At 48.3% G+C, this 26,540-nt stretch overlaps 1 protein-coding gene across 4 annotated transcripts in view; it reads left to right on the top strand.

The window, feature by feature from the left end:
* Positions 1–26,540, top strand: part of RBM20 (RNA binding motif protein 20) — a 217,576-nt gene that overhangs the window by 155,829 nt on the left and 35,207 nt on the right. For 2 of the 4 annotated variants that reach the window (XM_008270500.4, XM_051823572.2), the window contains exons 2-7: positions 3,273–4,359; positions 5,802–5,863; positions 8,011–8,102; positions 8,415–8,512; positions 19,731–19,871; positions 23,171–23,302. In XM_008270500.4, coding sequence (XP_008268722.3) covers positions 3,273–4,359; positions 5,802–5,863; positions 8,011–8,102; positions 8,415–8,512; positions 19,731–19,871; positions 23,171–23,302 — 1,612 coding nt within the window. The remainder of the gene's footprint in view (positions 1–3,272; positions 4,360–5,801; positions 5,864–8,010; positions 8,103–8,414; positions 8,513–19,730; positions 19,872–23,170; positions 23,303–26,540) is intronic. The other 2 variants (XM_051823573.2, XM_070057233.1) reach the window with 1 other exon arrangement.

The following is a 26,540-nucleotide window of genomic DNA, read 5'->3' as shown; positions in this document are numbered from 1 at the left end:
GAATTTCAGTTAGTAACGCTTAGAAGCTAAGAAATATAAGAAAAATAGGGTAACAGATCTTTTCCTCCTTAACTAGGGCTTTTGGTTCAGCTCTGAAGAGTCGTGTGACATCTCTTCTACTCAAGGTTGATTAAAGTTGGGGCAGGATCTGAGAGAGTGCACTTCTGTAACCTGGGCCCTACTCTGCAGTGTACTTCCTCCCTGTGGAGATCCAGGAACACCCCACAGGGCTGGCTTTCCTCGTAGAAAAGAACTTTTTCTCCCAAGTCCTTTCAGAGGTGCAGGGAGAGTCTCCAACAAGAGCTCTCTGCAGCCCAGAATGCAAGTTTAGAAAATGCAGCTGACTTCTCAGGGGGGGAAAACAAAACCTTGTCTTACTCTGGTCATGGAAACCAAGTTGGCACCTCATTATCGCCTCGTTAGTAAGGACAGGCTGTGTGGTGGACAGACCTGGTAGGAAGGGTTGGCCCCGTGTGGGCAGGGTTTTGAGTTAAGCTTAATTGCCCTTCTAAAGCTCAGTGGCTTAATACTACACAAGTCGAAATCCATCATCAGACATCCTGACCATCTGCCTTTTGTATCTTTGCCTATATAAACAGTTAGTGCCTTTGCATTCTGCTGCTGCCATGATTTGTTTTGGGCCATACTGAGACACCAAGGCTTAGCTGCACCCGATGCAGCTCTCCAGAGGAGGAAATGTTTGCAGCCCACCTTTCACCCCCAACTCCATCCCCAGTATGTTAACTTGCAATGAACCTGTTCTGCCCTTGGAGCACACAGTGCTGCTGGCTGGGTGAAGGTGCTACCTGTTTAACGACTTATTGCAAGTTTTTGCCTTTGCACACAAAGGAGGATGAGTAACGAGTCATTTTTATCTGGCTCTGAAATGTGTTTTGTGCTTGTATTGGAGTGTGGGTGTGCCTGGTGTTCTGGGAGCTCACTTCAAACAAAGCAGTGAGGCAGACCCTGGAGATGTGCTCCAAGAGAAGCTGTGTGCTTTAATTGCCTGCTGTGCTTTTACTTCTTTACAAAGCCTAGTGGGGGTTTGAATTCTATGCCCTCACCACTTTGCACTCACAACAGTGAGTGCTCATTAAGTAGGTCACCTGTGTCTCTGAGCTGTAGGTTCTTGCCAAGCAAAATTGGGGTGAAAAATAACTTGACGCATCAGACTGCTGGAAACAGCAAATGAGGGGACATTAGGCTAAGCATTGGCCACACAGTAGCATGGCGGTAACTTCAAGCCATCTCACCGTCCTCTCCCCCACACTGCCTACCTCCTCCAGGGCAAAGCACCAATCAAAGCTGAAGCTCCTTGTCCTCAACATGCCTGCCAAGTGAGAGAAGTGTGGGGTGCGATTTCTATGTCTCCCTTTTTCTTGCCCATGCAGGCTGTCCCCCAAACGCTTGTTTGCTTCATTATCATTGGACTTTAACTGCTCAGAGCCTGTGACAGGGGACACTAAAGTGTCCCAGCTGTGCAACACTCCTAACCCCCTTCACATACAGCCAGACTGGCCGTGGCAGTCCCAACTTCAAATTTCACAGTCCCATTCTTCCCAGTCACACATCCTAGAATTCCATCCAGTTCTTCAGCCTCCCAAACATGTTTCCTGCTTACATTCACTTCCCACAAGGGGAATTTAAGCCCCATAAAATGTGGTCTTACTCAGGAGCCCTGACCGTGGTAACCACATATTCTAGACTCTCTGGGAAAGTCTGTCCTATGTCCAGACCAGGTGTCCTGATTTTTGCTCCAGAAAACACCATAATCAACCAATATAGGTACCATGAAAGGTGCATATTGTTAGGAAAAGAGGCGCAGAATAGAGAGAAAGCAGTGTATGAATTTACAGCCAGACCAAATTTATAAAGAGAAAATAAATTCGTGGAGGTTGGTGACCAGCTGCCAGTGTGCACATTATGGAACACGTGGCAGAAGGCCCCGACCCTCAGGGGCTGGGGTGGGGGTAGAGAGCAACACGTGGAGGGGAATTCCTAGAACTGGTCTGTCAAGTGTTTGAGCAGGTGGCCGTGGAGGGTGGGAGTTGAAGGCATGTGTGAAACCCAATTGAGATTCAAGGGCAAGGAATAAATTCCAAGGTTTATCTATCTTTTGGGCAATGAGTGAGAGTGGCTAAGGCTTGTGTCTTTGTTTCATCACATATCAGACAGAATACACACACACAAACCACACACAATGCACAAGATTCTGGGAGAGCTGACCTGTGCCCCCCTTCTCAAATTTCCATTATTCACTTGCAGTTTCTTAGGTTATTCCTTATACTGGTTGGGTTTGAGAGCTGGGTTGGAGGGAGCATAATTCTTGTTGCTTTTGGATGTGAATTGAGGACAAAGATGAAAATGTGTTTGATGTAAAAATACACACAATTCACTCTGTTGTGCGATCTTGAGGTCTGCTTTTTAAAACTTAGTGTGGGAGCATATGGATTTTCTCATGCCATTAAAGTGATTTTTTTAAACCAGTGACTTTACCAAATTCAACATAGTGTTTACCACTGGCAGTAATGGGACTGGACTGTGTGTGGGGGTAAAGCAGGCATCGTGGTACATTTAGATTGTCAGAAGATTTTCCATCTTGGGCTTGATGCTGGGTATACTTTTAAAATGTTACCTAATAAAGTAGAAGTGTGAATACCAATAGTAAATGGCCTCTTAAAATTTCACTATGCAGCTATATTGTAATTTACTCAGATCACATTCTATCCCTCTGCTACTGGATATTTGTAACTTTCAACTTTGAACTCTTAAATAAGGTAGTATCAAACATCTTTGGTGTATGAAGCTTTATCTGCATCTTAGCTCATTTTCTTAGGACAGATTTATAGGCTTCAATTACTGAGTTGAAGAGTAGGACTGTAGTGAATGGCTATTTCGAGATTGCTTTTCAATATAGTGGTCTGAATTTAGACTATCATTGATATTGTGTCCATTCCACTTTATCCAACACTGAGTGCTGTTATTTTTCTTGATAATGCTATTTTGTTAAGCATCTGTTTTTAGTGGTTTAAGCTTGTATTTGTAGTTACCAGGGAGACTGAACAATCCATCACATAACGTTTCTATTAGATTGGGTTTTTGTCATATATATGCGTGGGTAAGATATTTGCAGACTGCTTGTATGTGGGAACTGGATGGGAGGGTCTTGGTTGTGTGTGTGTGTATTTTGGGAGGCCCACAGGTAAGCTTAATGAGCCCTTGTCCCCCGCATTGGAAGCTGGCTGTGCATCAAGTCCTCTGTCTCCCTGCAGTGCCGCCAAGCTCCTGGACAAGAACCCGTTTTCGGCCGGTAACACGAACCCTCTGCTTCCTTCGCCTGCCAGTCTCCAACTGGCCCAGCTGCAAGCCCAGCTCACCCTCCACCGGCTGAAGCTGGCACAGACGGCTGTCACCACCAACACTGCGGCCGCCACGGTCCTGAACCAAGTCCTCTCTAAAGTGGCCATGTCCCAGCCTCTCTTCAACCAGCTGAGGCATCCGTCTGTCCTCAGTGCCCCCCACGGCCATACTGGGGTGCCCCAACATGCTCCGGCCATACCCAGTGCCCGGTTTCCCTCAAATGCCATTGCTTTTTCACCTCCCGGCCAGACACGAGGCCCGGGACCGTCTGTGAGCCTTCCCAGCCAGCCCCCCAGTGCCATGGTGATGCACCCTTTCAGTGGGGTGATGCCACAGACTGCTGCCCAGCCGGCAGTCATCCTGGGCATTGGGAAGACTGGGCCCACCCCGGCTACCGCAGGATTCTACGAGTATGGCAAAGCCAATGCCAGCCAGGCATATGGCACTGAGACGGACAGTCAGCCTGGCTTCTTGCCAGCCTCAGCCTCCACCTCGGGCACTGTGGCCTATGAAGGGCACTACAGCCACGCAGGGCAGGATGGCCAAGCTGCCTTTTCTAAAGACTTCTATGGACCCAACTCCCAAGGGGCACACGTGGCCGGTGGATTTCCAGCGGAGCAGGCCGGGGGCGTGAAGGGTGAGGTAGGAGCACTGCTGCAGGGTGTGAACAGCCAGTGGGAGAGCCCTGCTGGGTTCTCTGGCCCAAGCAAGCCTGATCTTACAGCAGGGCCCAACCTGTGGCCACCACCCCCCAGCCAGCCCTATGAGCTGTACGACCCCGAGGAGCCCACCTCAGACAGGACCCCGCCTTCCTTTGGGGGTCGGCTTAATAACAGCAAACAGGGTTTCAGTGGGGCCCGGCGGCGGGCCAAGGAGGAGCAGGGGATGCTATCCCTGCGGCCCCTGCAGGCCCACGAGCTGAACGACTTTCACGGCGTGGCCCCCCTCCACTTGCCGCACATCTGTAGCATCTGCGACAAGAAGGTGTTTGACTTGAAGGTGAGTCGTCCAGGGCAGGCTGGGGGCTGCAGCTGGGAGCCCAGGTCGGCTTCCTCCGCCAGTCCAGCCCTCCCTGCTCGAAGGCTAGGAACTGTTATACCTAGGGACTGGGGGACAGAGTTAGCTGTCTGTCTCCTTGATTAAAATCTTAGGTATTAGAACCCAAAGAGATTTTAGAACTGAACCAGGGCCTGTCCCTTGCTTTAGGCGAGGAAGAGATTCCTTCCCCAGGAGGAAGCCGAGGCTTAGAGACCAAGGGACCCCACAGGAGCTGCAGAGAGGAGCTCAGGTGCTTCCCTGCCTCCTTGCAGCAGGGGTGAGGTGGGGTTGTGCCTAGAAGCTAGTGTTCTTTGAGAACAAGTGTTGCACCAAGTTTGAAGGGGAGAAGTCATCAGAATTGTGGCTCAGAGGCCAGAGAGTACTTCTCAAGTGGGACTTCCACATCTTGTTACAGGGCCTCAGTCCTCCCATCTGCACAATGAAGAGAGAGCTGTGTGTCTCCTTTCCCTGTGGTGGTAACATGCTTAGGGCCACTGCAAGCAAAGATCCATTCTTTATCATCCCCCCCACCCCAAATGTATTATACTGCAATGAACTATTCCAAAGCAATAAGAATTATAACAGCTAATATGCGAAACCCTATCTGTGTGCCAGTGGTAATCCTATGAGGTAGATTCTATTATTATTCTCATTTTATAGTTAGAAAACTGAGTCCCAGAAAGGTGAAATGACTTGACCGGGGCCTGCTAGGAGACAGTGGATGAACAGACATTCCAAAGTGGGCCTGGCTGCCCCAGAGGCTGTGCCTCCTAAGCCCCAGGCTGCCCTGCCTCCCATCCTCATCCTGTCCCCCGACATGATGAAGTCCTTGCTTAGTTGGAGTCCTGCTGTAGCACGCCACCACCTCTGCTTAGTCACATAATTCATATGCATCCTAGGAACATGGGTGGATTGTACTGTCTCTCCTCCAGCCCTGGGGAGCACTGGGCAGGGTTGAGGATTTTTTTTTTTTTTTTTTTTTTTGTCTCTCATAAGCCTTTTCTAAAGACTGGTAACTCACTGTGGGTCCATCTATGGGGTCTCCCAACTGGACACAAAAACAGGTGGGGTCTCTGCCAGAGAGGAGGAGTGGGAAGGTGAGTGGTGGCTACAAGAATCCACTGAGAGAGGCGGAGGGGTCGGACTTGCAGGTATGGGCTGCTGTCCAAGATGGGCGTGGGATGTAGAGGTGAGAGGTTGCTGGCGTGGGGACTGGGGAGGCAGGGGCAGAGGGAGGAGCCTGGGAGGGAGGGCATGGGAGGGAAGAGTTGGTCTGGAGCCTCTGGGCTGTCTGTGCCCCCCTCCTGGATGGTGACTCTGCCCTCGTTCCCTCCCATCCCCGCCCCCCGACCCCAGCCACGACTCAGTCCCACCTTGGTCATTCTTCTTTCTTTCTGACCCAGGACTGGGAGCTGCATGTGAAAGGGAAGCTGCACGCGCAGAAACGCCTGGTCTTCTCTGAAAGGTAAGTGCCGTCCAGGAGACCGGCTCGTGCATTCACTCCGCAATGCTCACCGCACGCCTGCTGTGTGTCTTGCTCTAGTCTGGGTGCTGGGAAACAGCAGAGAACAGAGCAAGCAAAGCCCCTGCCCTCAGGGAGCTTACCCTTCACCGGGGGCAGGGAGACAGACGCTGAACAAGAGGAACAAGTAAATTAGATAGCACTCCTAGTAGGGAACACTAGAAACGTTCAGCAGAGAACGCCACTGGGGTGGGAGTGGGAAATGAGTGTGTGTGTGTGTGCACGTATGCATGCATGCTTTGTATTTTAAATTGGGCATTTAGGAGAGGCCTCACTAAGGACCTCTGGGGAGAGGGCAGAAGGAGCCCTTGACAGTGTAGGGGGACACCTCCTGGCAAAGGGAACAGTGGGTTTGAAGGCCCCGCAGCTGGCATGGCCCTGAGATACTCAGGCAGCATACAGCATAACCAGGGCAGAACAAGGGAAGGGAGCCAGGGCAGGGCCATGGCCCACATCCTGAGCCCCTGGGGTTGTTGCAAAGACTTTCACTTTTGCTCTGAGAGAGGTTGGGGCCTTCAGAGTGATATTCCCAAGCTCTCTAGAGCAGGACCCTGGCTGCCTGCTGTGAACAGATGCTGGGAGGACAAGGGCAGACCCCCAGAGACCACAGAGCAGGTGGAGTAGAGGGTGTGTGGCCCAGGGATGGTGACCAGATGGCTGGGGTTAAGTGTTTGAAATGGGTGCATTCAGAAGGTTTTCCTTTATTAGTCATAACAACTCAAAGTGAAAGCAACCCGAATGCCCCTGGACAGATGAATGAGTAAACAAAATGCAGTCTATCCATACAATGGACAGTGACACAGTGCAATTCTGACACAGGCCGCAACATGAATGAACCTTGAGGACATCATGCTCAGGCAACTAAGCTGTCCAGAAAGGGACAAATACTGTGTGACTCTATTTACAGGAGGTGTTTTGAGCAGTGAGGCTCCTAGACCGAGAGCAGAATGGGTCGCTGAGGCAGGGAATTGGGAGTTTGTTTCATGGGTGCAGTCTCAGTTTTGTCCGAGCACAAGCTTGGGAGACCCTGGTGGCGATGGCTGCATCACTGTGTGAATGTTCTTAATCCCACTGAATTGCACACTTTGAAAATGACTAAGCTGCTAAATTTTATATCATGTGTGTTTAATGAGAACTTTTAAATAATTTTTAAGAAGGTCTCCCTTTTCTGGATCCCCCCTTTTTATTGGGGGTAAAATTCACATTAAGACTTGCCATTTTAACTGTTTTAGTGTTGATAGTCCAGTGGCATTTTGCACACTGAGAAGGTTATGTAAATATCATCACTATCTTGTTCCAGAATGTCTTCATCTCGCCCCAGAGGAATCCCGGGGCAGTCACTCCCATTCCTCTTCCCCAGCCCCGGCAATGACCCATCTGCCTCCTTTCTCTTTGGGTTTGCCTCTTCTGAACGTTTCTCTAATTAAAATCGTGCTTTATGTGTGGGTTTTTTGTGACTGCCTTTTTTACTTAGCATAATATTTTTAAAAAATTTTTTTAAAAATTGATTTGAGAGGTATAGTTACAGACAGAGAGAGGGAGAGTCAGAGAGAAAGGTCTTCCATGTGCTGGTTCACTCCCCAAATGGCTGCAACAGCAGGAGCTGAGCTTATCCGAAGCCAGGAGCCAGGAACTTCTTGCAGCACTTGGTCCATCTTCTACTACTTTCCCAGGCCATAGCAGACAGCTGGATTAGAAGAGGAGCAGCCATGGCTAGAACTGGTGCCCATATGCAATGCTGGCACTGCAGGTGGAGGCTTAGCCTACTATGCCACAACACCGGCCCCTTAGCATAATATTTTCAAGTTTCCTCCACCTGCTAGCATGGATGACCTTCCAGTGGATGAATAATAGCCCATCACATGTCTGTTACACGTGTTATTGGTCCATTCATTGTTTGGTGGACATCAGGGTTGCTTTACCTGTTGGCTTTTGGGAGTAACGAGGTAAGGAACCTTCAGGGACACATGTTTGTTTGAACAGCTATTTTCAAATCCTGGGTATGTATTCTTAGAAGTGGAATTTCTGGGTCATATGGTCATTCTTTTTTAACTTATCGAGGAATTGGTTTCTGTTTTTCCCCCTTGCAGTGCTGGGGTGCGGTGTCTACTTGGTTCTGCCGAGGGGACTCTGCGTGCCTCTCCCAACAGCACGGCTGTGTATAACCCTGCTGGAAACGAAGGTGAGCGAGGTCTGGCAGGTCAGCAGCTTCCCCCAGGCCATTATGTCCCACCTTTAGCAAGCAGGACTTGCCTGCCCTGCCCTGCTTACACTTTCATACTCCTGGGCGTTGCACCTGCCACCTGGGCCTGGGTCTTCTCTGAGATACTTTACACAGAAAGCTCTGCTGATGGTCAACATGGCTGGGGTGTCATCACACTGATCACGAAGAAAGCACTCAAAGGAAATGTTCCCGTTCCTCTTCCCACTGATGACCTGATGGCCTTGGGAGGTAACTACTAGGCTTCACCTGCTGTGTGTAATTTATCCTCAGACTATGCCTCAAATCTTGGGACATCATATGCGGCCATTCCAGCAAGGACATTTGCTCAGTCAACTCCCGCGTTTCCTGCAGCTTCCCCTGGGACGAATGTGAGTACAGAAAACGCGGGTTTCCGCGTTGTGATTGTGGTCCTCAAAGCCTGCCGCGTCTGGGCGTGGAGGCGCAGGAGAGGCTGGGGTGCAGCTGCTGTGGCTCCGAGCGTGTGTCGCTCGGAAGAACATCCCCTAGTCAGGTCAGGAGCTCTGCGTTAGGCCCAGCTAGCATTGAGATGCACCAGTAAAAACGCTGACATGAATTCTTGAAGTCGAAGGCCCGCAGAGACCGTCTAGCATTCAACACTAGTTTGGGGGAACAAAAACTTTCAGCTTTTTAAAGGAACGTTTTGATGCTTTATTGAAGTGGACCATTTCCTAGGAGAGGGTAGATCTGCAACTTGAACCAGCACAAGAAAATGTGTTTGAAAGCAAGGACGGTGCACTGGTAGTATTTGCTGGCCCTCGGGGGAACGGTTGGTGCTGTGTGATGGCTTCCGTGTGTCCGGTTTTGATGGTGTTTTCTCTGCAACAGGCACTGCAGCCTCAGAGCCCTAGCTCCCCCTCTCATTCCTGCCGCTGTGGCAGCTCCTTGCTGTCTGCGTTTGCCAGCTTCCCGGCTGCACGTCTTCCCTCTCCCCCACCAGCTGGGAAGGCTTCTCTTCTCTCGAGGCAGCAGGGGCCCTGGGAGACAAATCAACTGTGAAACAAAATGCATTTGGCAGGACCTGGCTAGAGGGCGCCTGTTAGTGTGTTTCTGCCCGTGCCTGTCTCGTTGAATTGTGATGTCAGCGGCTATGCCCCCACCCGTCCGTCTCTCTCTGTCTCTGTCTCTCTCTCTCTGTCTCTCTCTGTCTCTCTCTCTGTCTCTCCTCTCCCCTTCCCTCCTCTCCCCTCCCCCTCCTCTCCCCTCCCCTCTCCTTTCCTCCTCTCCCCTCTCTCTCCTCTCCTCTCTCCTCTCTCTCCTCTCCTCTTCTCTCTCCCCTCTCCCTCTCCCTCTCCCCTCTTCTCTCCCTCTCTCTCTTCCTCTCCTTTCCTCTCTTTCCCTCTTTTCGCTCTCACAACAAACACAGGCAGTGGAGAGCAGGCCTCCATGTGTAATTCCTCCCTGTGTTCAGAGTACTTGTGTTGAACAGGGAATGAGCCGGCCATGAAGTGTTAACTTTCAGGCGCTGCTGGGGAGTGAAGTTCATGTGTTTTGTTTTTATTTCCGTCTGTGCATTTGTGACGTCAGCTGGAGAAAAGTGCTTCAAGGGAGCAGCTGTCTGGAAGCCCACGTTTTGGTGAAAAAGATTTCGTGTTTTCTCTCTCTGCACTTCACCCACTCAGAGCACTGCCTGGGCCAGTGGTCAGGAGAGTCAGTGGACGGGTTTCCGTGAAGTCTGTCCCTTGTCCTTGAGGTCAGACCCCTGGTGACGTGACCCCGTGTCCTGATGGAGTTGGTGGAGTGTCCAATCCCAGGGCCATGGACGCACCTCTAAGACCCCGCCCCAGGCGCTGAGGGGGAGGGGACCAAGACTGAGTTGGACAAGCCTGGATTGGGTGGCAGGTGGCCCAGGAACCAGGGCTTGTTGATTCGTCCTGGGTTCTGGCATAGGAAAGAGAGTTGGTGTCAACTGAGCGTTCCGTAAAGGGGTGGGAAGGGACACAGGCAGAGCATCTGTGAGCTCTGGCCCAGGCCTTGGTGCTACCCGTGGAACCAGGGCCCTTTCTGTGAGCTTTGGAGCTCAGGGACCCAAGCTCAAGGGCCAGTTCTGGAGCCACCAGCTGCGTGCCTCAGGCAGGTCGTCGTCACTTTCCTTCTCTGAAGTGTTCCTTCCAGAGGAAGAGGACTCCCCTAGTAGTGCGAAGCTCAAACAAGGGACCTCCCCCCGCCCCAGGCTAATTTCTCTGTTCTCAAAGTCTCCTCTGCCAGGCTCCATTGAGTGCCCCGCCAGCTGCGTGTGCACAGGATACGTTTCTAGTGCTTTTTCTGCTTGAAAAATTCATGCTTGCTGTGAAAATCCAAGGAGTAAAGAAACACTCGAGGAGATGAGAACTCCGCTCCGGGGTCCCACCAGGGCTTCGGGGCGTTTCTGCTGTGGTGTGTTCTGCTCTTGCGCCAGGGCCTTCCTGAGATTCCATTTACCTACCTCTCTTCAGAAACATTGTAAAATTTTTTAAAAACATTGATTTATTTATTTGAAAGGCAGAGTTACAGACAGAGAGAGAAGGAGAGACGGAGAGAGAGGTCTTCCATCTGCTGATGCACTTCTCAGAGAGCCACAGCAGCCAGGACTGAGCCAGGCTGAAACCAGGAGGCAGGAGCTTCATCTGGGTCTCCCATGTGGGCGCAGGAGCCCAAGCACGTGGGCCATCCTCTGCTGCTTTCCCAGGCACATTAGCAAGGAGCTGTATCAGAAGTGGAGCAGCTGGGACTGGAACCAGAGCCTCTATGGGGAGAGGCTTCAGGCTGAGGCGCTTAAGGATAAGGCTTAAACCCTCTGGGCCACAGTGCCAGCCCCCAGAAGCATTTTGTTGACTAAAACAAGGAGCATCCAGGACTCAGCCTGTTTGTGGAACAAACAACAGATGCTGCTCCCAAAGTTCCCTGTTTTTAAGTAGGAGAGCAAAGCAATGTGGGGCACCCGCATTACACACCAGCTCCCTGCACACTGCAGACTTGTATAACAAAGGCAGTGAACCTCAAAGAAGCAAATGTTTCTGCCAGACTGGAAGTCATAGGTTGCCCCTCAGACTGCTGGCTGCGTCTAGGGCATCTGTCTGTCTGTCCTGGCTCAGACAGTCTGTTTTCCTGACTTCTATAGGCGTGGGGAGCAGTCACTAATGTGGTGCACGCTCCCTGTCTCTCCTGCATTTTCCAAGCAGGGATAGAGGAGAGACAGGAGAACTGGGTAGGTTTTATTTTCTGGACTTTCTTCTTCTTTTTTTCCTTTTTTTTAAAAAAAAAAGATTGATTTATCTGAAAGGCAGAGTGAGAGTGACAGAGAGACAGAAAGAAAAAGATTTGGGGTGCTGGGGCATAGCAAGTAAAGCTGCCGCCTGCAGTGCTGGCATCCCACATGGGTGCTGTTCCACTTCCGATGTTCTCTGCTATGGCCTGGGAAAGCAGTAGAAGATGGCCCAAAGTGCTGGGCCTCTGTGGGAGACCTGGAAGAAGCTCCGGGCTCCTGGCTTTAGATCGACCTAGCTCCAGCCTTTATGGCCATTAGGGAGTGAACCAGTGGATGGAAAAATCTCTCTCTCTCTCTTTGCCTCTGCCTTTGTAACTCCACCTTTCACATAAATAAATAAATAAATAAATCTTTAAAAAGAGAGAAAGAGATCTTCCATTTGCTGGTTCATTTTCCATGTGACTGGAGTAGTTGGGACTGGGCTAGGCCAAAGCCAGGATCCTGGAACCCCATCCTGGTTTCCCACGTGGGTGGCATGGGTCAGAGTGCCTGGGTCATCTTCTGTGGCTTTCCCAGGCATGTTTGCAGAGAGCTGGAGCAGAATCACAGCAGTTGGAACTTGAACTGGTGCTCTGGCATGGGATGCTGGCGTCACAGTGGCAGCCTTAACCCCCGTGCTAGAATGTCAACCCTTGTGCTTCTTTCTTTTTATTTTATGACTCTTCATTGTTTTTGCTTGATGAAAAAGTAGTGTAAACTTGGTATGAAAAGGCTCTAACAGTAACAGAAATATGAAAATTAGAAAATACAGCTTTGCAGAAAAAAACTTCAGGTAAATATCTTTATTATAACTATCTCTAGCTAGTGTGTGCATGCATATTTAATTAAAAGTGTTTTTTGCAAAAATCAGATAATACCATCTGAGTATAATATTAGGTGATTTGTTTTTTTCACTCAACCGAAGCTCTCAGTACATACTTAATTTCTAGACTCCTTTCCCCATGAAAGCATAAAGGTCTATCTTATTTTGTAACATTGTTTATTGTGTGTATTTACCTTAATTTATCAAATCAGTGATTTTTTTTTTTGACAGGCAGAGTTAGACAGTGAGAGAGAGAGACAGAGAAAAAGGTCTTTCTTCCGTTGGTTCACCCCCCAAATGGCTGCTACAGCCGGCACACTGTGCTGATCCCAAGCCAGGAGCCAGGTGCTTCCTCCTGGTCTCCCATGCAGGTGCAGGGCCCAAGCACTTGGGCCATCCTCCACTGCCTTCCCGGGCCACAGCAGAGAGCTGGACTGGAAGAGGAGCAACTGGGACAGAATCCGGTGCCCCAACTGGGACTAGAACCCGGGGTGCTGGAGCCGCAGGCAGAGGATTAGCCTAGTGAGCCGCGGCGCCAGCCAAGTCAGTGATTTGACTGACAGAGTTTTCAGTGAGAACTGAGTTGTTTTTTATTTTAAATGATGTGTTTATTTATTTGAATGGCAGAGTTATAGAGAGGCAGAGGCAGAGAGAAAGAGATCTTCCATCTGTTGATTCACTCCCCAGTTGGCCACAATGGCTGATCTGAAGCCAGGAGCCAGGAGCTTCTTTGGGGTCTTCCACGCGGGTTCAGGGACCCAACCTCCTTGGCCATCTTCTACTGCTTTCCTGGGCCATACCAGAAAACGGGATTGGAAGTGGAGCAGCCAGGACTGGAACCAGTGCCCTTATGTGATGCCGGCACTGCAAGCGGCAGCTTTACCTGCTACGCCACAGCACCGGCCCCAGCTACTGAGTTTTAATTACAAATCTGCCACCATTTAATTGAGCACAGCTAAATTCCTTAATTTCTCCCAGGCTTCAGTGTCCTAACAAACAGTGATGGGTGTGGACCACAGATGACCTCCCAGTTTGACATTCTGGGACTCCAAAGTTTACAGGGCTGTTTAAGTTGTTCAGCAGGTGAACCACCCAAACCTGTAGGCAAGTCTGGCACAAATAAAATAAAGTCAGTCCAAGTCAAAGGTAATTTGCTCTTTAGAGTCATTGTATGTAAACAGGGGTGGCCATATCTAACCTCCTGGTCAAGCCAAGTTCCATAGCTATGGAGTCCACACCTATTTGCTGTCTGCCATCAGATGTTGAAAACCAACAGTATGAGGAATAAACATTTGCCCTGTGTCTGTCCTTAGGTGTTTTTTGCACAAAACCACAGACCCTGCCAGAGGAAATTAGGTCACACCTAAGAGAGACCAGGCCAGAGCACAGGATCAGTTATGAAGGCAGAACCTAAACTCATCGCTCTAGGAAGCGCCTTGAGAGACTTCCCTCACCCGGCAGGCCTGTTTGCTCTAAGCCACATTTTATTGCAACTCTGAGTTGTTTGAACTGCACCTCTTTGAACTTGCCTACAAAGCCTATTTCTGCTTGCACTAAAGGGGCATTGAGACAAGTCTCAGAATCTTCCTATTCAATTCTGTTTGTACCTTTCATGTTTCCACCCAGCTGTTAGCGTTGCTGGTGATCTCAGAGGTCTGGGACACCGTGACATGAACCACTGGTTTTAGAGCTGGTGCCGTGGCTCACTAGGCTAATCCTCCGCCTTGTGGCGCTGGCACACCGGGTTCTAGTCCCGGTTGGGTCGCCGGATTCTGCCCCGGTTGCCCCCTCATCCAGGCCAGGGAGTGCAGTGGAGGATGAACCACTGGTTTTAAATGCACAGCCCTAGCATGTGCAAATGACAGCCCAGGCCCCTGATCCCAACGGGCACATTCCAGGCCAGTGCTTCAGGCAGGAGGAGGCCTCCTCTCCTGCAGGCTAGGAAAGGATGATCCTCTTTTTAGGTTGGTAATTAGGGCTTTGGTTACAACCTACACACCTTCCCGCTCTTAGACATTTGATACTGGGCTGGAAAGTTTCAAGTACCTGTCACACATGTGTCTGCTGGGAGCTCAGCAGGCAGAGCAGGGGAGTGGATGTGAACCAGGTCTGTCAACACCTCGCACCAAAAATCCAAGCTGGTGAGGTCTTTCCATCTACATCTCTCTGCTCCTCTGCTCCACAGCGTTACTTTAAGATGTACCTGTGGGAAGTTGCATATACATTTTAAGCCTATTGAAAAGCTGCAAGAAGTTGTATGGAGCTCCCATGTAATTTCTGCCTAGACTCACTATTCCTTTGTTTACTTTGTCATTCTCTTTTATCTGTCTATCTAGTCTAGTCTTTTTAAATTTATTTATTTATTTGAAGGTCAGAGCTAAACAGAGAGAGGAGAGGCAGAGAAAGAGAGAGAGAGAGAGAGAGAGAGAGAGAGAGAGAGGTCCTCCATCTGATTGCTCACTCCCCAGTTGGCCGCAACGGCCGGAGCCGCACCCATCCAAAGCTGCACCCATCTGAAGCCAGGAGCCTCTTCCAGGTCTCCCACGCAGGTACAGGGGCCCTAGGACTTGGGACATCTTCTACTGCTTTCCCAGGCCACAGCAGAGAGCTGGACAGGAAGTGGAGCAACTGGGACATGAACCAGTGTCCATATGGGATGCCAGCGCTTCAGGCCAGGGCGTTAACCCACTGTGCCACAGCGCCGGCCCCTAGTCTAGTCTTTCTAATCAGCTATGCACTGTGTCTCCTGAAGCATTGTTGAGAGCTCCTTGGGGATGTTCCTCCCCCCACCCACTATTTTAGCTCAGTGTGAATTTCCTAAGAACACAGACCTTCTCTTACATAATTCCAGCAGTATTCTTCACATTGCAGGATCATATTAGCACATTCTTTAACTGTTAGAGGAAAGGAAGAGACAAGCAGTTATTTATAGGAGCCTGCTGGATGCCAGACATCACACCAAAGCACGTAGCATACAGTGCAGCATTTTGTCTTCTAAGTAGTCCCATGGAATCTGTGTTTATTTTCCCCACTTTCAGACTAGCAAGCTCAGGCTTGAAGAGATTCAGAAACTGGTCCACTGTTAGCACTGGAGAGCAGAGACACACATTCGGGTCTGTCTGATTCTCCCACGGCCCTGACCTTGGTGCCTGCTTATTGTGTCGCACACTCTGTGTGTGGGTCCTTATAAAGGCACGAGGGCAGTGTGTCTTTAGCTCCTCTCAGTGCGTCATCTCAACTCTCGTAGAGCCTAGGGCTTTAGCCCTGCAAAGAGAGCACAATGTTCACAAGCCTGTCTGTGCAAGCTGTTGGACGCCAACATGCTTCTGACAGATGCACCGTTAAACAGCCCTTCACACAGAGAGCGAGGAAAGACGTGGTTTCCTGTTTATGCTGAGCACAATGGGGAAAGTGATCATTATCCTGGGGCTGAGGGTTTAGCTTGGCACTGCCTCTGGGAGGGGAGGAATTTTAGAGCTCGAGCTACAGAGGTGCAGCTGTTTGACGTGTGCAGAGGACTGGAGACACACAGGCCGTCTCCCTCTTCCAGCAAAAGGGATAACTCAGACCCGGAGAGGGGAACCAGCTTGTCCGCGTGGGGTACTCAATGAGCTGCAGTAAACTGGTGTACAGGGGTACCCTGGCGAATTGGCCTGTCAGTTACTTTATGTACTACGTTAGGTTGAAGTTCATTGCAGTAGGACTGAAAGTACGGAGACATCGTTAGGTCAAATTTAGTTTAATTTGACCCCAGCTTTCCATATTAGTGAAGAAACTCGAGTGTACTTCCAGACAGGTTCTTGAACGTCAGAAGTAACGGTTAGCCCCCCACTGCCCTGCAGGACAGTAGTTCCCTCCTTGCTGCAATTTCACTTTCCTTGTGGTCCAGGTTATGTCCAGTCAACTGTGGTCTGCAAATACCGTGTGGAAAATTCCAGAAGCAATTCCTACGTTTTTAAATAACTTTTATTGCAATCCAATGCTATAACTATTTTTCTATTTTATTATTAGTTGTTGTTGAGCATGTTTACTGTGCCTAATTTATAAATTAAACTTTAGGATAGGTTTATAGGGAGAGGGAAACCATAGTACACGTAGGGTCTAGAACTATCCGTGGCTTTGGATGTCCCCTGAGGCTTTTGGACTGTGGCTCCCAGAATAAGGAGGAATATTGTGGTGGTAACTTCAAGGACGATCTGGGGCTCATTAGAGAACTCAGGATTACTACACAGCACCATGCTGCTCGCTCGGAAGCACTCCAGGTTTCCAGTGCCCCAGTGAATAAACCACCCAGGCCCTCACTCCCTCTCCTTCCTCCCCCTCTCCCCTTTCTCCCTCAGATATTCTCCAGGGCACAGGACAAATAATAACCGCGCTTATGTAGAACTGTTTGAGAAGAGACTAGAGTGATGTCACTCATTCCCCCATAGCTTTTAGGAATCATGTATGATTTTGAACCTAAATTGAGCTTAACAACAACAAGACAAGAACTGGATAAGATTTACTATACGCCCTGAAGCCAGACGTAATGCGAAGCAAGCCATTAACACAGTGACACCCAAGATTTTCATTATGTGACTTCTTCAGAAAATGATAAACTGAAGAAGCTGCTTGTGGTCACCCGAAGTACTTGGCCTGCAGGCTGAGGGATCAATATCTTGGCACACTTACAACCTGCTTGCAGCTTACCCCTTGCAAAGCTCCAAGTAAATAATGCAAAACCTTATGATGATATTAATGAATAACAGGAGAAGCAATAAAAGCCAAACTTCTATTTCTGATTGGCATCTTAATCGTTGCTCAGAAAATGTAATTCTAAAATGTGAGTGAAAGACTGGAGACCCATTCCTGTGGGTGCCTTTGGTTATATCTGCAGCACGGCTGCATCTTGTTCTTTGGTGATCGGTGGCTGCAAGGGTGTTTAGTCTTTGGCAGGCATAGGCTACCACCCAGCAGCAGCTGTTTGCTGTGTTCACACACTGTCAGCTGAGGAGCCAACCAGAGAGGGGTGGACCCTCACGGTGCCCCTGGACAGGCTGGGAGTGAGATCACCCAGAACTGGTCCTGCCATCTGCTCTGTTGTCCAAGTGCGTTCCCCAGACCGACCACAGCAGAGTCACAATGGACCCCACGAAGAGGCGGCTGGGCAGAGCACCAGCCTCAGCCCTCCTGCTGATGGTCTCAGAGGGCCAGCACCTTGCCCTGCGTGAGAGCTCCACTGGGTCCACATCTGTAAGTCACTAGCTCACCCCAAGGGGCAGCAAAGGCCCTGCTCCCCACCAGCCCGCCTCCCATCGGCCCTGTACCCCTCCCAAGCCAGGCTCAGACTCAGTCTCCCATTTGTACCGTAGAGAGGCAAGGGGATGCTCTGGAGCTGCCTGAGCCACACACTGAGTCCTTGCTCCTCTCTGGGAATGGGCTTGGCCTCTGGACACCCTGAACAGGGTACATGCATTGCTGCAGTCCAGGGCTGGACCGTGAAGGGAGCTCTTGTCGACTCCAGTTGTCCTCACGGAAACAAATGAGGGCATTTTTGGTAGAATTACCCAAGTATTAACCCTAGGCAGGGATGAGAGCTCGGACTTTCCCCCGTATTATCTCAGCAGAGCCAGGCCCACATCAGATGTAATTAGATGCTGAAGTTCACTTTGTCATAGAAAATGGTCACTGTGCAAATGTAGGCTCTGCTATTAGAGCAAGTTTTTGGTTTGGAAAATTGCATCCTTCTCTTCCACGTGGGCTTGGCTCCTGGTTGCTAATCCCTGAAGGTCCCAGAGGGTATAGGCACAGTAGTGTTTGCCTGGACCAGAGATGTTCCTCCCTCTGGGAGCTTGGATTGGCCTGGGCCTTGGCTTCCCAGCTGTACTCCCAGAGGTGCCTTCGACACTGCCTGGTGGGGATTTTGGGGGGGCTGGCCCCTAAGTTTCGACCAGAACAGCTGCTCTTTTATTTATTGAGAGTTTGGGGCTTCTGAGCAAGTTTTTATGTCAAGAAAGAATTTCAAGGCCAAAAGATGTTTTGAAACCCACTGGCCTAAACCACAAGCTTTGCTGTGAACACTCGTGCATATGTATTCAGTTCCCACAAACATTTCTGTGGTTTTTTTTCTTTATTGGACATTTTAAAAATTCTCCAACAGTATGTGGTATGTATGAAAAAGGTTCAAGATAGCGCCCCTTGCACCCTTCCTGTTCTGCCCCTCTGAAGATAACCAGCTTGTTCCATGTCTTTCTCCATCTGTGCTGATACCCTTTAAAATTTTCCTATTGCAAAAATTTCTAGCATACAGCATTGTGGAGACTCTCAAAATAACCCTTGTATACCCATCATCCAGTCCCAATAGATATCAACATTTTTATAGCATTTGCCTAATCTATCTTATTCTCATACAGTTTTGTTTGACAAAAAAATTGTGTCATTGTATGCATACTACTTGGTAATTGGTTATTTCTTAACACTGTGTCTTAAAAAATTATCCCATACCAGAACATTTACATCCTTTTAATGGTGATATAGTTTTCTTTCCTTTTTTTTTTTTTTTTAAAGGTTGGTTTATTTATTTGAAAGCCAGAGTTATAGAGAGTGAGGGAGAGACACGCACAGAGAGAAATCTTCCATCCACTGGTTCACTCCCCAAATGGTCCCAATGGCTGAGGCTGGGCCGGGCAGAAACCAGGACCCAAGAACTCCATCAGGGTCTCCCACATGAGTGACAGGGTCTGGGGCCCAAATACTTGGGCCGTCTTCTGCTGCTTTCTCAGACAAGCTAACAGGGAGTTGGATCTGAATCAGTGTAGCTAGGACTTGAACCATCCTTCTAATATGGGATGCCAGCATTGCTGGTGGTGGTATAACCAGTTGTGCCACAATGCCAGCCCCTGAAGTTTTCCATTGTATGCTTGAACCATCATTTACACAAACCTGCCCCTGTTGCTGGACATTCGGCTTGTTTCCAGGACTTTTGTCACCTCATAAATTACTGTATTAAACATCTATGTACATACAGCTAGGCTTTGAAAAGTTCATAGAAAATGCATATTATGAAAAAAATGTGTTTGGATTTCAAAAAAATTTGCACCAAAGTGAAACTTATCTTATAATTCCAGTTTTTCATAACTTTTTGAAGCTCTCTTCTAAGTCTTTTATTTTATTTTATTTAGGTATTTTATTTCTGTAGAATGGATTTCCAAAAGTGGAATGCTGGAATTATGTGCCCGTTTTAAGCCTATTTAATTTTGCTCAGGTGTATTCTCAGAAGGGTGTAGATACTCAGCCACCCGCTAGTGGTACACCGATGTCCCCATTTCCCCCACAGCCCTGGATATCATTGCTCATCCAAATATTGCGAATACTCTTTGCAAAGAAATGTATAAAATTGATATTTCATGTGTGTCCCAGTGGATTCTCTTTCTGCATACGTTTTGTAGACTACAGTCTTGGGGAAGGCAGCCATGTCGGGAGGGCATGGAGAGAGGGAAATGAGCTTTGACAACCAGTGGCTGCTCTTGGTTCCCACTAGTTTGCACAGCGGAAAGGTGCTGGTCGTGTGGTGCACATCTGCAACCTCCCGGAAGGAAGCTGCACCGAGAATGACGTCATTAACCTGGGGCTGCCCTTTGGAAAAGTCACGAACTACATCCTCATGAAGTCGACTAACCAGGTAGGTCGGGGCACTTTCACTCCAATGTGTACGGGATAAGCCACAGGTTGGAGAAAGGGAATGATACTCATATACACAAGTACACACACGTGTGTGTATTTATTTATTTATTTATTTTTATTTTATTTTTTTGACAGGCAGAGTGGACAGTGAGAGAGAGAGACAGAGAGAAAGGTCTTCCTTTGCCGTTGGTTCACCCTCCAATGGCCGCCGCGGCCGGCGCGCTGCGGCCGGCGCACCGCGCTGATCCGATGGCAGGAGCCAGGAGCCAGGTGCTTTTCCTGGTCTCCCATGGGGTGCAGGGCCCAAGCACCTGGGCCATCCTCCACTGCACTCCCTGGCCACAGCGGAGAGCTGGCCTGGAAGAGGGGCAACCGGGACAGAATCCGGTGCCCCAGCCGGGACTAGAACCCGGTGTGCCGGCGCCGCAAGGCGGAGGATTAGCCTAGTGAGCCGCGGCGCCGGCCACGTGTGTGTATTTATATTTTTAATATTTGGCTGAGAGAAAGGGGAAGAGAGAGAGAGAGAGAGAGAGAGGGAGGGAGGGAGGGAGGGAGGGAGCTCCCCCTCCTTTGGTTCACTCCCCAGATGCCGGAGACAGCTGCTGCAGGGCAAGGCTGGGCTGAAGCAAGGAGCCGAGAACAGTCCAGGTCTCCACACGGGTGGCAGAACCATCCCTCGAGCCGTGACCACTGCCTCCTGGAGTTTGCACTATCAGGAAGCTGGTTACTAAATGCAGGCATTCCAGTATGACATGTGGGTGTCCTAACCTCTAAGCCAGCATAAATATTTCAAAGAACAGTCCTAACATAAAGAGGGGATACAGCTGACCTCCTGTTGGCACAACATAGAGGTTTCTGTTGGGGGTGTTGTTTTTCCCCTCGCTTTATCCTACCCTTCTGGTGATAGACACAGGTCTTTGTAAGCCACCCTGTGGCTAGGGGAGGCACTTTGGAATGAGGTGCTCATTAACAGAGAGAACATAATTGGCTCCCAAATAAAAATTCATGGACATGAGTCTCTGCTGTGTTGCTGACCCTCTGAGCGAGTGCTGCGGTCTCATCTTTTAAGTTTAACATAAATTACGTCCTGGATTTGGAATCAGTCAGGAACCAGCTGCGTGAAGAAAAGCCATGCATCTGAAATGCACAAGTATCCACCTGGGTGGGCATTCTTACCAGTCCCTGGCATCGGTGTGTGAAGCCCTTGGGTCTCGTAGCGGGAGACTATGTGGGAGTGGATGGATGTCTAAGTCGCCTAAGGCACTAAAAAGTCATAATCTATGGGAATTGACTGAGCAGACTTTTGGGACTGAATATGTTTGTCTTCGTCTCTAAAGTCAAAAGTTTATTATTTTATAAGATTTGTTTATTTATTTGAAAGGCAGAGTGAGAGAGAAAGAGAGAAAGAGAAAGAAAGAGAGAGTGAGAGAGAGAGAATTGATCTTCCATCCACTGGTTCACTCTCCAAATGGCTGCGATGGCTAGGGCTGGACCAGGCTGAAACCGGGGCCTGGAACTCTATCTGGGTCTCCCACATGGATGGCAGAGGACCAAGCATTTGGGCCATCTTCCACTGTTTTCCAGATGCATATTAGCAGGGATCTGGATTGGAAGTGGGGCAGTCGGGACTCAAACCAGCACTCATATGGAATGCCGGTGTCTCAGGCATTAGCTCAGGCTGCTTTGCCACATCGCCAGCCCCCAAAGGGAAGTTTATACACTGCATGGCCATAAATCAGAGTATTTTTGTCTTTTTAAATAAATATTTTTAATAGCATGAATCAGAGGAATAGACAGAAGAGAAGTTATTTTCTAAATTAAGTCATGAATTTTGGAGTCAAAACCACATCAGGTCATCGGCGACCTCCCTCCCCCAACCTGGGGACAGACTACCCACTTTGTCTCTTTCTGCCCACTACACAGGAATTAATTTTTGGGCAAATATACACAATTCATCTTGCAAGATTAATGCATTGAGAGTCTCTAGATTCGTATAATTCCCACTTGACAGGTGAGAACTAGAGGTGCTAAAATATTTCTGTCAACAAAGAGGCACTTAGAAAGTTGGGTGGCAGAACTTGAAATAAAACACTCGGGAATTGACTTCTAAGCCACCCACGCTCTCACCATGGACTGGCTATGGGGGAGGAGCCATGCAGCTGAAGTTCAGAAGTGTGTGGAAGGGAGGAGGAATGAGCTGTTTAGCTCATTCAGTTCAAGGAAATGAGAGAGTCAGGGGCTCACGTTAAAGAGTCCCTGTCCTGGACCACTTTTCCTTGTCAACACAGAGGGACCAGAATGAGGACATCTTCAGCACGGTACCCAAACACATCCAGGAAACAACCACAGCGGCAAATTTGCCACAGCAGCTCCTGGGGTAAAATGACGGGCGTCAAAGCAGACTGCTTAGAAACTCTGTAGACACAGACCGAAGGGAAAAACCCATTTCTCCAAAAGTGTTTTATTTGAGCAATTAAATCAAGAGGGAAAATGTGGTGGAAACACCTTCCAGGGTTTCCTTTCTCTAACTCCGTGACGACAGTGCCTTTCTTCAAGCCTAGGGGTTTCTGAGTTGTTTTTTTTTTCTTGTTTGTTTGTTTTTAGTATATTCTGTCTGTGTAAGGGACTGTGTAAGGAATGAGAGCTCAAATAACCAGGGCCGGTGCCTCTACCTCCTGCTGCAGCCACACCAAACAGCAAGTTTTGTAGGGCTCAGCCTAAGGCCATGTTTGCAGCAGTCCCCTCTGGGAGCTGTGGGTCCACAATGGACTCTCCCATCCCACAGGGGCTTCAGTGGCATGATGTAGCCCAGGGTGGAATGTGTTATGAAGAATGATGTTCAGTAACCATGGGGATCAGGAGAGGAGCCATTAGATAATGAGTTCATTTGGTGAGGTAAATAAAGAGGCCTCTTTGAACAGATGGGATCAAAGACAGCTCTTCCTTGTACTGACTTTTTTTCCTTTTTATTGAGGGATAAAGTATATAGTCTAAAGTACAGAAAGCACACGTGTCTTCAGTGTACAACTCCATTAATTTTTAACATATGTACATCCACATAATTAACACTCAGTCAAGATATGGGACATTTCCAGAATATTTCTAATCCAGAAATAGAGGATTTCCTTATGTCCTCTCCAGTGGATTCCCCCAGAGGGAAGCTCAGCTGTGAGCTCTGTCACCATCGGTTGGTTTTGTCTGTCCTTGAACTTCCCATACGTAGACTCGTTCCCTGTACTGAACTTTACTGAAGACCATAAAAGTCAAGTCCAGGGTATGTCTTTCCTTTCTCCCCAGGCCTTCTTAGAGATGGCTTACACAGAAGCTGCCCAGGCCATGGTCCAGTATTACCAAGAAAAATCTGCTGTGATCAATGGTGAGAAGTTGCTCATTCGGATGTCCAAGAGATACAAGGAACTGCAGCTGAAGGTAAAGCATGCTTTCAGTCATGCAGTCATTCAACAAGCATGTGCCAAGTTTCCCTTACTGGTCAGACCTTGACCTAAGTGTTGATGGGAAAGGGGTGTGATTCAAAAATGACTCAAAATTAATGGCTTTGAAGAGATCACTTGGGAGAGCAGACCATTACAATATGTAAGAGAAGCGCTCCCTGAGGTAAGTGCAAAATGTAAGGGAGGCTTGGGACTGCCTGGGAGCTGAGGAAAATCTTATTTACAGGGGAAATTTGGAAGAAAGAAGCAAGAGGGGGAAAGGTGATTGCTCGTCGGTGATGGGAGTTCAGGGCATAAAACATGAGCACACCCTTCTTCTCTGCCCATCTAGGCCTTCAAGACCTAATTCCTCTCCTACCCCATGATCTCTTAGTATCTCCTTCCTTCTCCATATCTGTATCTTAAGTCCCATTCTTCTAGGCAGTACCTGGAGGAAATGGCCATGGTGAGAATTCAGTAATGAATTTAGATCATTCTGAAGAGGGCTTTGTTTTTTAGTTCATCTCATATTTCTTTCTTTTTCTTAAATTGTGAAATGTAACATACAAACAGATGTGAAAGTAAAACTGTAAAAATTATTAATGCATGAAAGCTCATAAATCCCATACTATTACAGTCAAAGTCAAAGAATAGAATTTGACCAGAACCCAGAGTCCCTGTGAGTCTCTCCTCTCAACCAGCCCTCCCTCTCCACTCTTCTCACTTTTAGGATTTCCATGCTTTCTCTTATAGTTCTACCACAGTAATGCCTGCTTCAACTTTATTGTAGAAATGTTAATCCCTTTTCTGTTGCTGCAGAAAAATACGTGAGGTTGGGCACTTCATCAAAGAGGAAAAAAAGAGGTTTGATTAGGTCATATTTTGGGAGGCTGTAAGTTCAGGATTGGGTGGCCCTATCTGTTCATCTTCGGGTAAGGGCCCATGAGAGATAGCATCATGATGGTGGGAGCAGGTACAGAAGAGGTCACATGACTAGACAGGAAGCCCAAGACATTCCGGGGCCTGGCTTGCTCTTTTACAACAACCCACTCTTGTGAGAACTAATTAGGGTCCCTTGATACCTGCATTAATCCCTCCTGAGGGTGTTGCACATAGTGATGAAATCACCCCACTAGGCCACGCCTCTTAAAAGTTTCACCACCTCAGTATTGCCAAACTTGGGACCATGCCTCTAGTGCATGAACTTCTAGGGGACAAGCCATATCCAAGCCATATTGTAGCTTAGGTTTGCCTGATTTTAGGCTTTATAAGAGTGGAATTATACCACCTGTATTCTTTCAGGTCTTCTTTCAGTCCACGTTATGTCATCCATGTTGTTGGGTGTGCCTGTTTATTTAATTGTTATATAAATCCCTGTTGTACAATTTATTTATCCATTCTACTGCTGAAGGACATTTGGATTGCTGCCGGTTGCAGGATATTAGGAACAAGGCTAATAGAAACCTTCCCAAACATGTTACCTGGTATACATGCTCATGAGGATATAACTAAGGGTAAGCAAATAAGTAGACTTGGAGTTGCTAAGTCACAATGCATGCTTACCCATAACTTTATTAGACGATAGAAAGAAAGCTCTTTCCACATTTTCACTCCTAGTAGTTTGGGAGTTTTCAGTGGTCCACATTCTTGCTAGTACTTTGACTTGTCTGACTTCAATTTTGCCTTTCTGCAGGAGAGTATAATGGTTTATTATGGTTTCATTTTTTATTTTCTTAATTACTAACTGAGCTTGAGCACTTTTTCCTGTTTATTGGCTATTCCATCTGGATATTCTTTGGCAAGAAGTTTCTTTTTAAGTCAGTGCCCATACTTTCCTTTTGCACTATGTCTTCTTATTTACAGAAATTCTTTTAACTGGAGCACTGAATCTATTTGGGTTTCTTATAATTAATGCTGTATTTGCATCTAAGTCTATGCTCTTATTTTGTACCTTCTGTATTATTCAATAGGAATCTTTTCCACTTTACTTCATCTCATTCCTCATTTACTTAGGGTCCCTTTTGAGGTCTCATAGTCCTTAACAATGCCCTTAATCTTCTAGTTTGCAGCCAGAAAACAAAGGCTCGGTGGTTGCTTCCAGCAGGATAGCGTTCTGACAAGTCTCCATATGTAGACCAGGAATATGTCAACCATTTGCCCAAGCTGATTCTGCTTTGCTTGCATTGTTGCCTCTGAAGTTCCTTTGCCAACTAGGGTGCTCCAAGCAGAACGTGAGCCCTCCCCTCCCCTCCCCTCCCCTCCCCTCCCCTCCTCTCCCCTCCCCTCCTTCTCTCAGTGAAAGATCCCTCCCCATTCTGTACCCAGCCAAAGTTCCTGTTCTCCTGGTTTCTCCCCTGGGGCTAGAACTGAATTTCTCCACTGAGTTCACAGAGGAGCTTTGGTCTCCAGATGAGATGTTGTCGTAAGTTTCTAATTAGGAGCTACAGTGGTAATCAGCTTCTTACATTAAAGTACCAAGATGCTGTAATACCTTGCGGAGGGAGATAGTTTGGGATGGGGCAAAAACCATGGGTTTTTTTAAAAAGATCATGTGGTCAAGGTTTGCATTCTGCAGATGCTCGTTCAGTGTTCACCGTTGGCCGGAGCTGGGCCTGGTGCCATGGGTGTGGAAGTGGCAGGCGTGTGAGGAGCTCAGTCTGGTGGGAGGAGAGACGTGTAACCACAGAACCATCCACAGCCTCGTGACCTGTGCCAGCTTGGAGGGTGGTGGTGCCAACCCAGGTGCTATCCCTTCCTGCTGGGGCAAGCTCAGATGAGTTGCTTAACCTCTGGGAACTTCAGTTGCCAGAACAGGAAAGAACTATACCTTGAGTTCTTTAGTTTTAGCAATTTTTTAAACTTATATTACCTTTAAATCTCACAATCTCCCTACCGTGTGAGGTGCGTAGGGTGGATAATTACAGTAATTAAGAGAGTACAACAATAACAATAATGTGTACCATTAATTGAATTATTTGGGGGCAAATAATGTCCCAAACACTTGCCATATATTATCTGCCTTCATCCTGACGTCAGCCCTGTCAGACAGGTATCATTATCTCAATTTCACACAAGAGGAAACTGGTGCTAATAGGTGACTTGCCCCAGATCATAGTTACTGGAAGGGCCGTGAGGAAAACCTAAGAACATTTTGGTTTTGCTGCATCATTATGTTGTCATTATAATCTCTGTTGTCCACAGGAAAACACAGAGAGAAACCAGGTAGCCTGGGCAGG

This window comes from Oryctolagus cuniculus, chromosome 15 (assembly GCF_964237555.1).
Source record: "Oryctolagus cuniculus chromosome 15, mOryCun1.1, whole genome shotgun sequence".
NCBI lineage: Eukaryota > Metazoa > Chordata > Mammalia > Lagomorpha > Leporidae > Oryctolagus > Oryctolagus cuniculus.
Note: the sequence above shows the minus strand (reverse complement) of the source record. Positions and strands in the feature narration are given on the sequence as shown.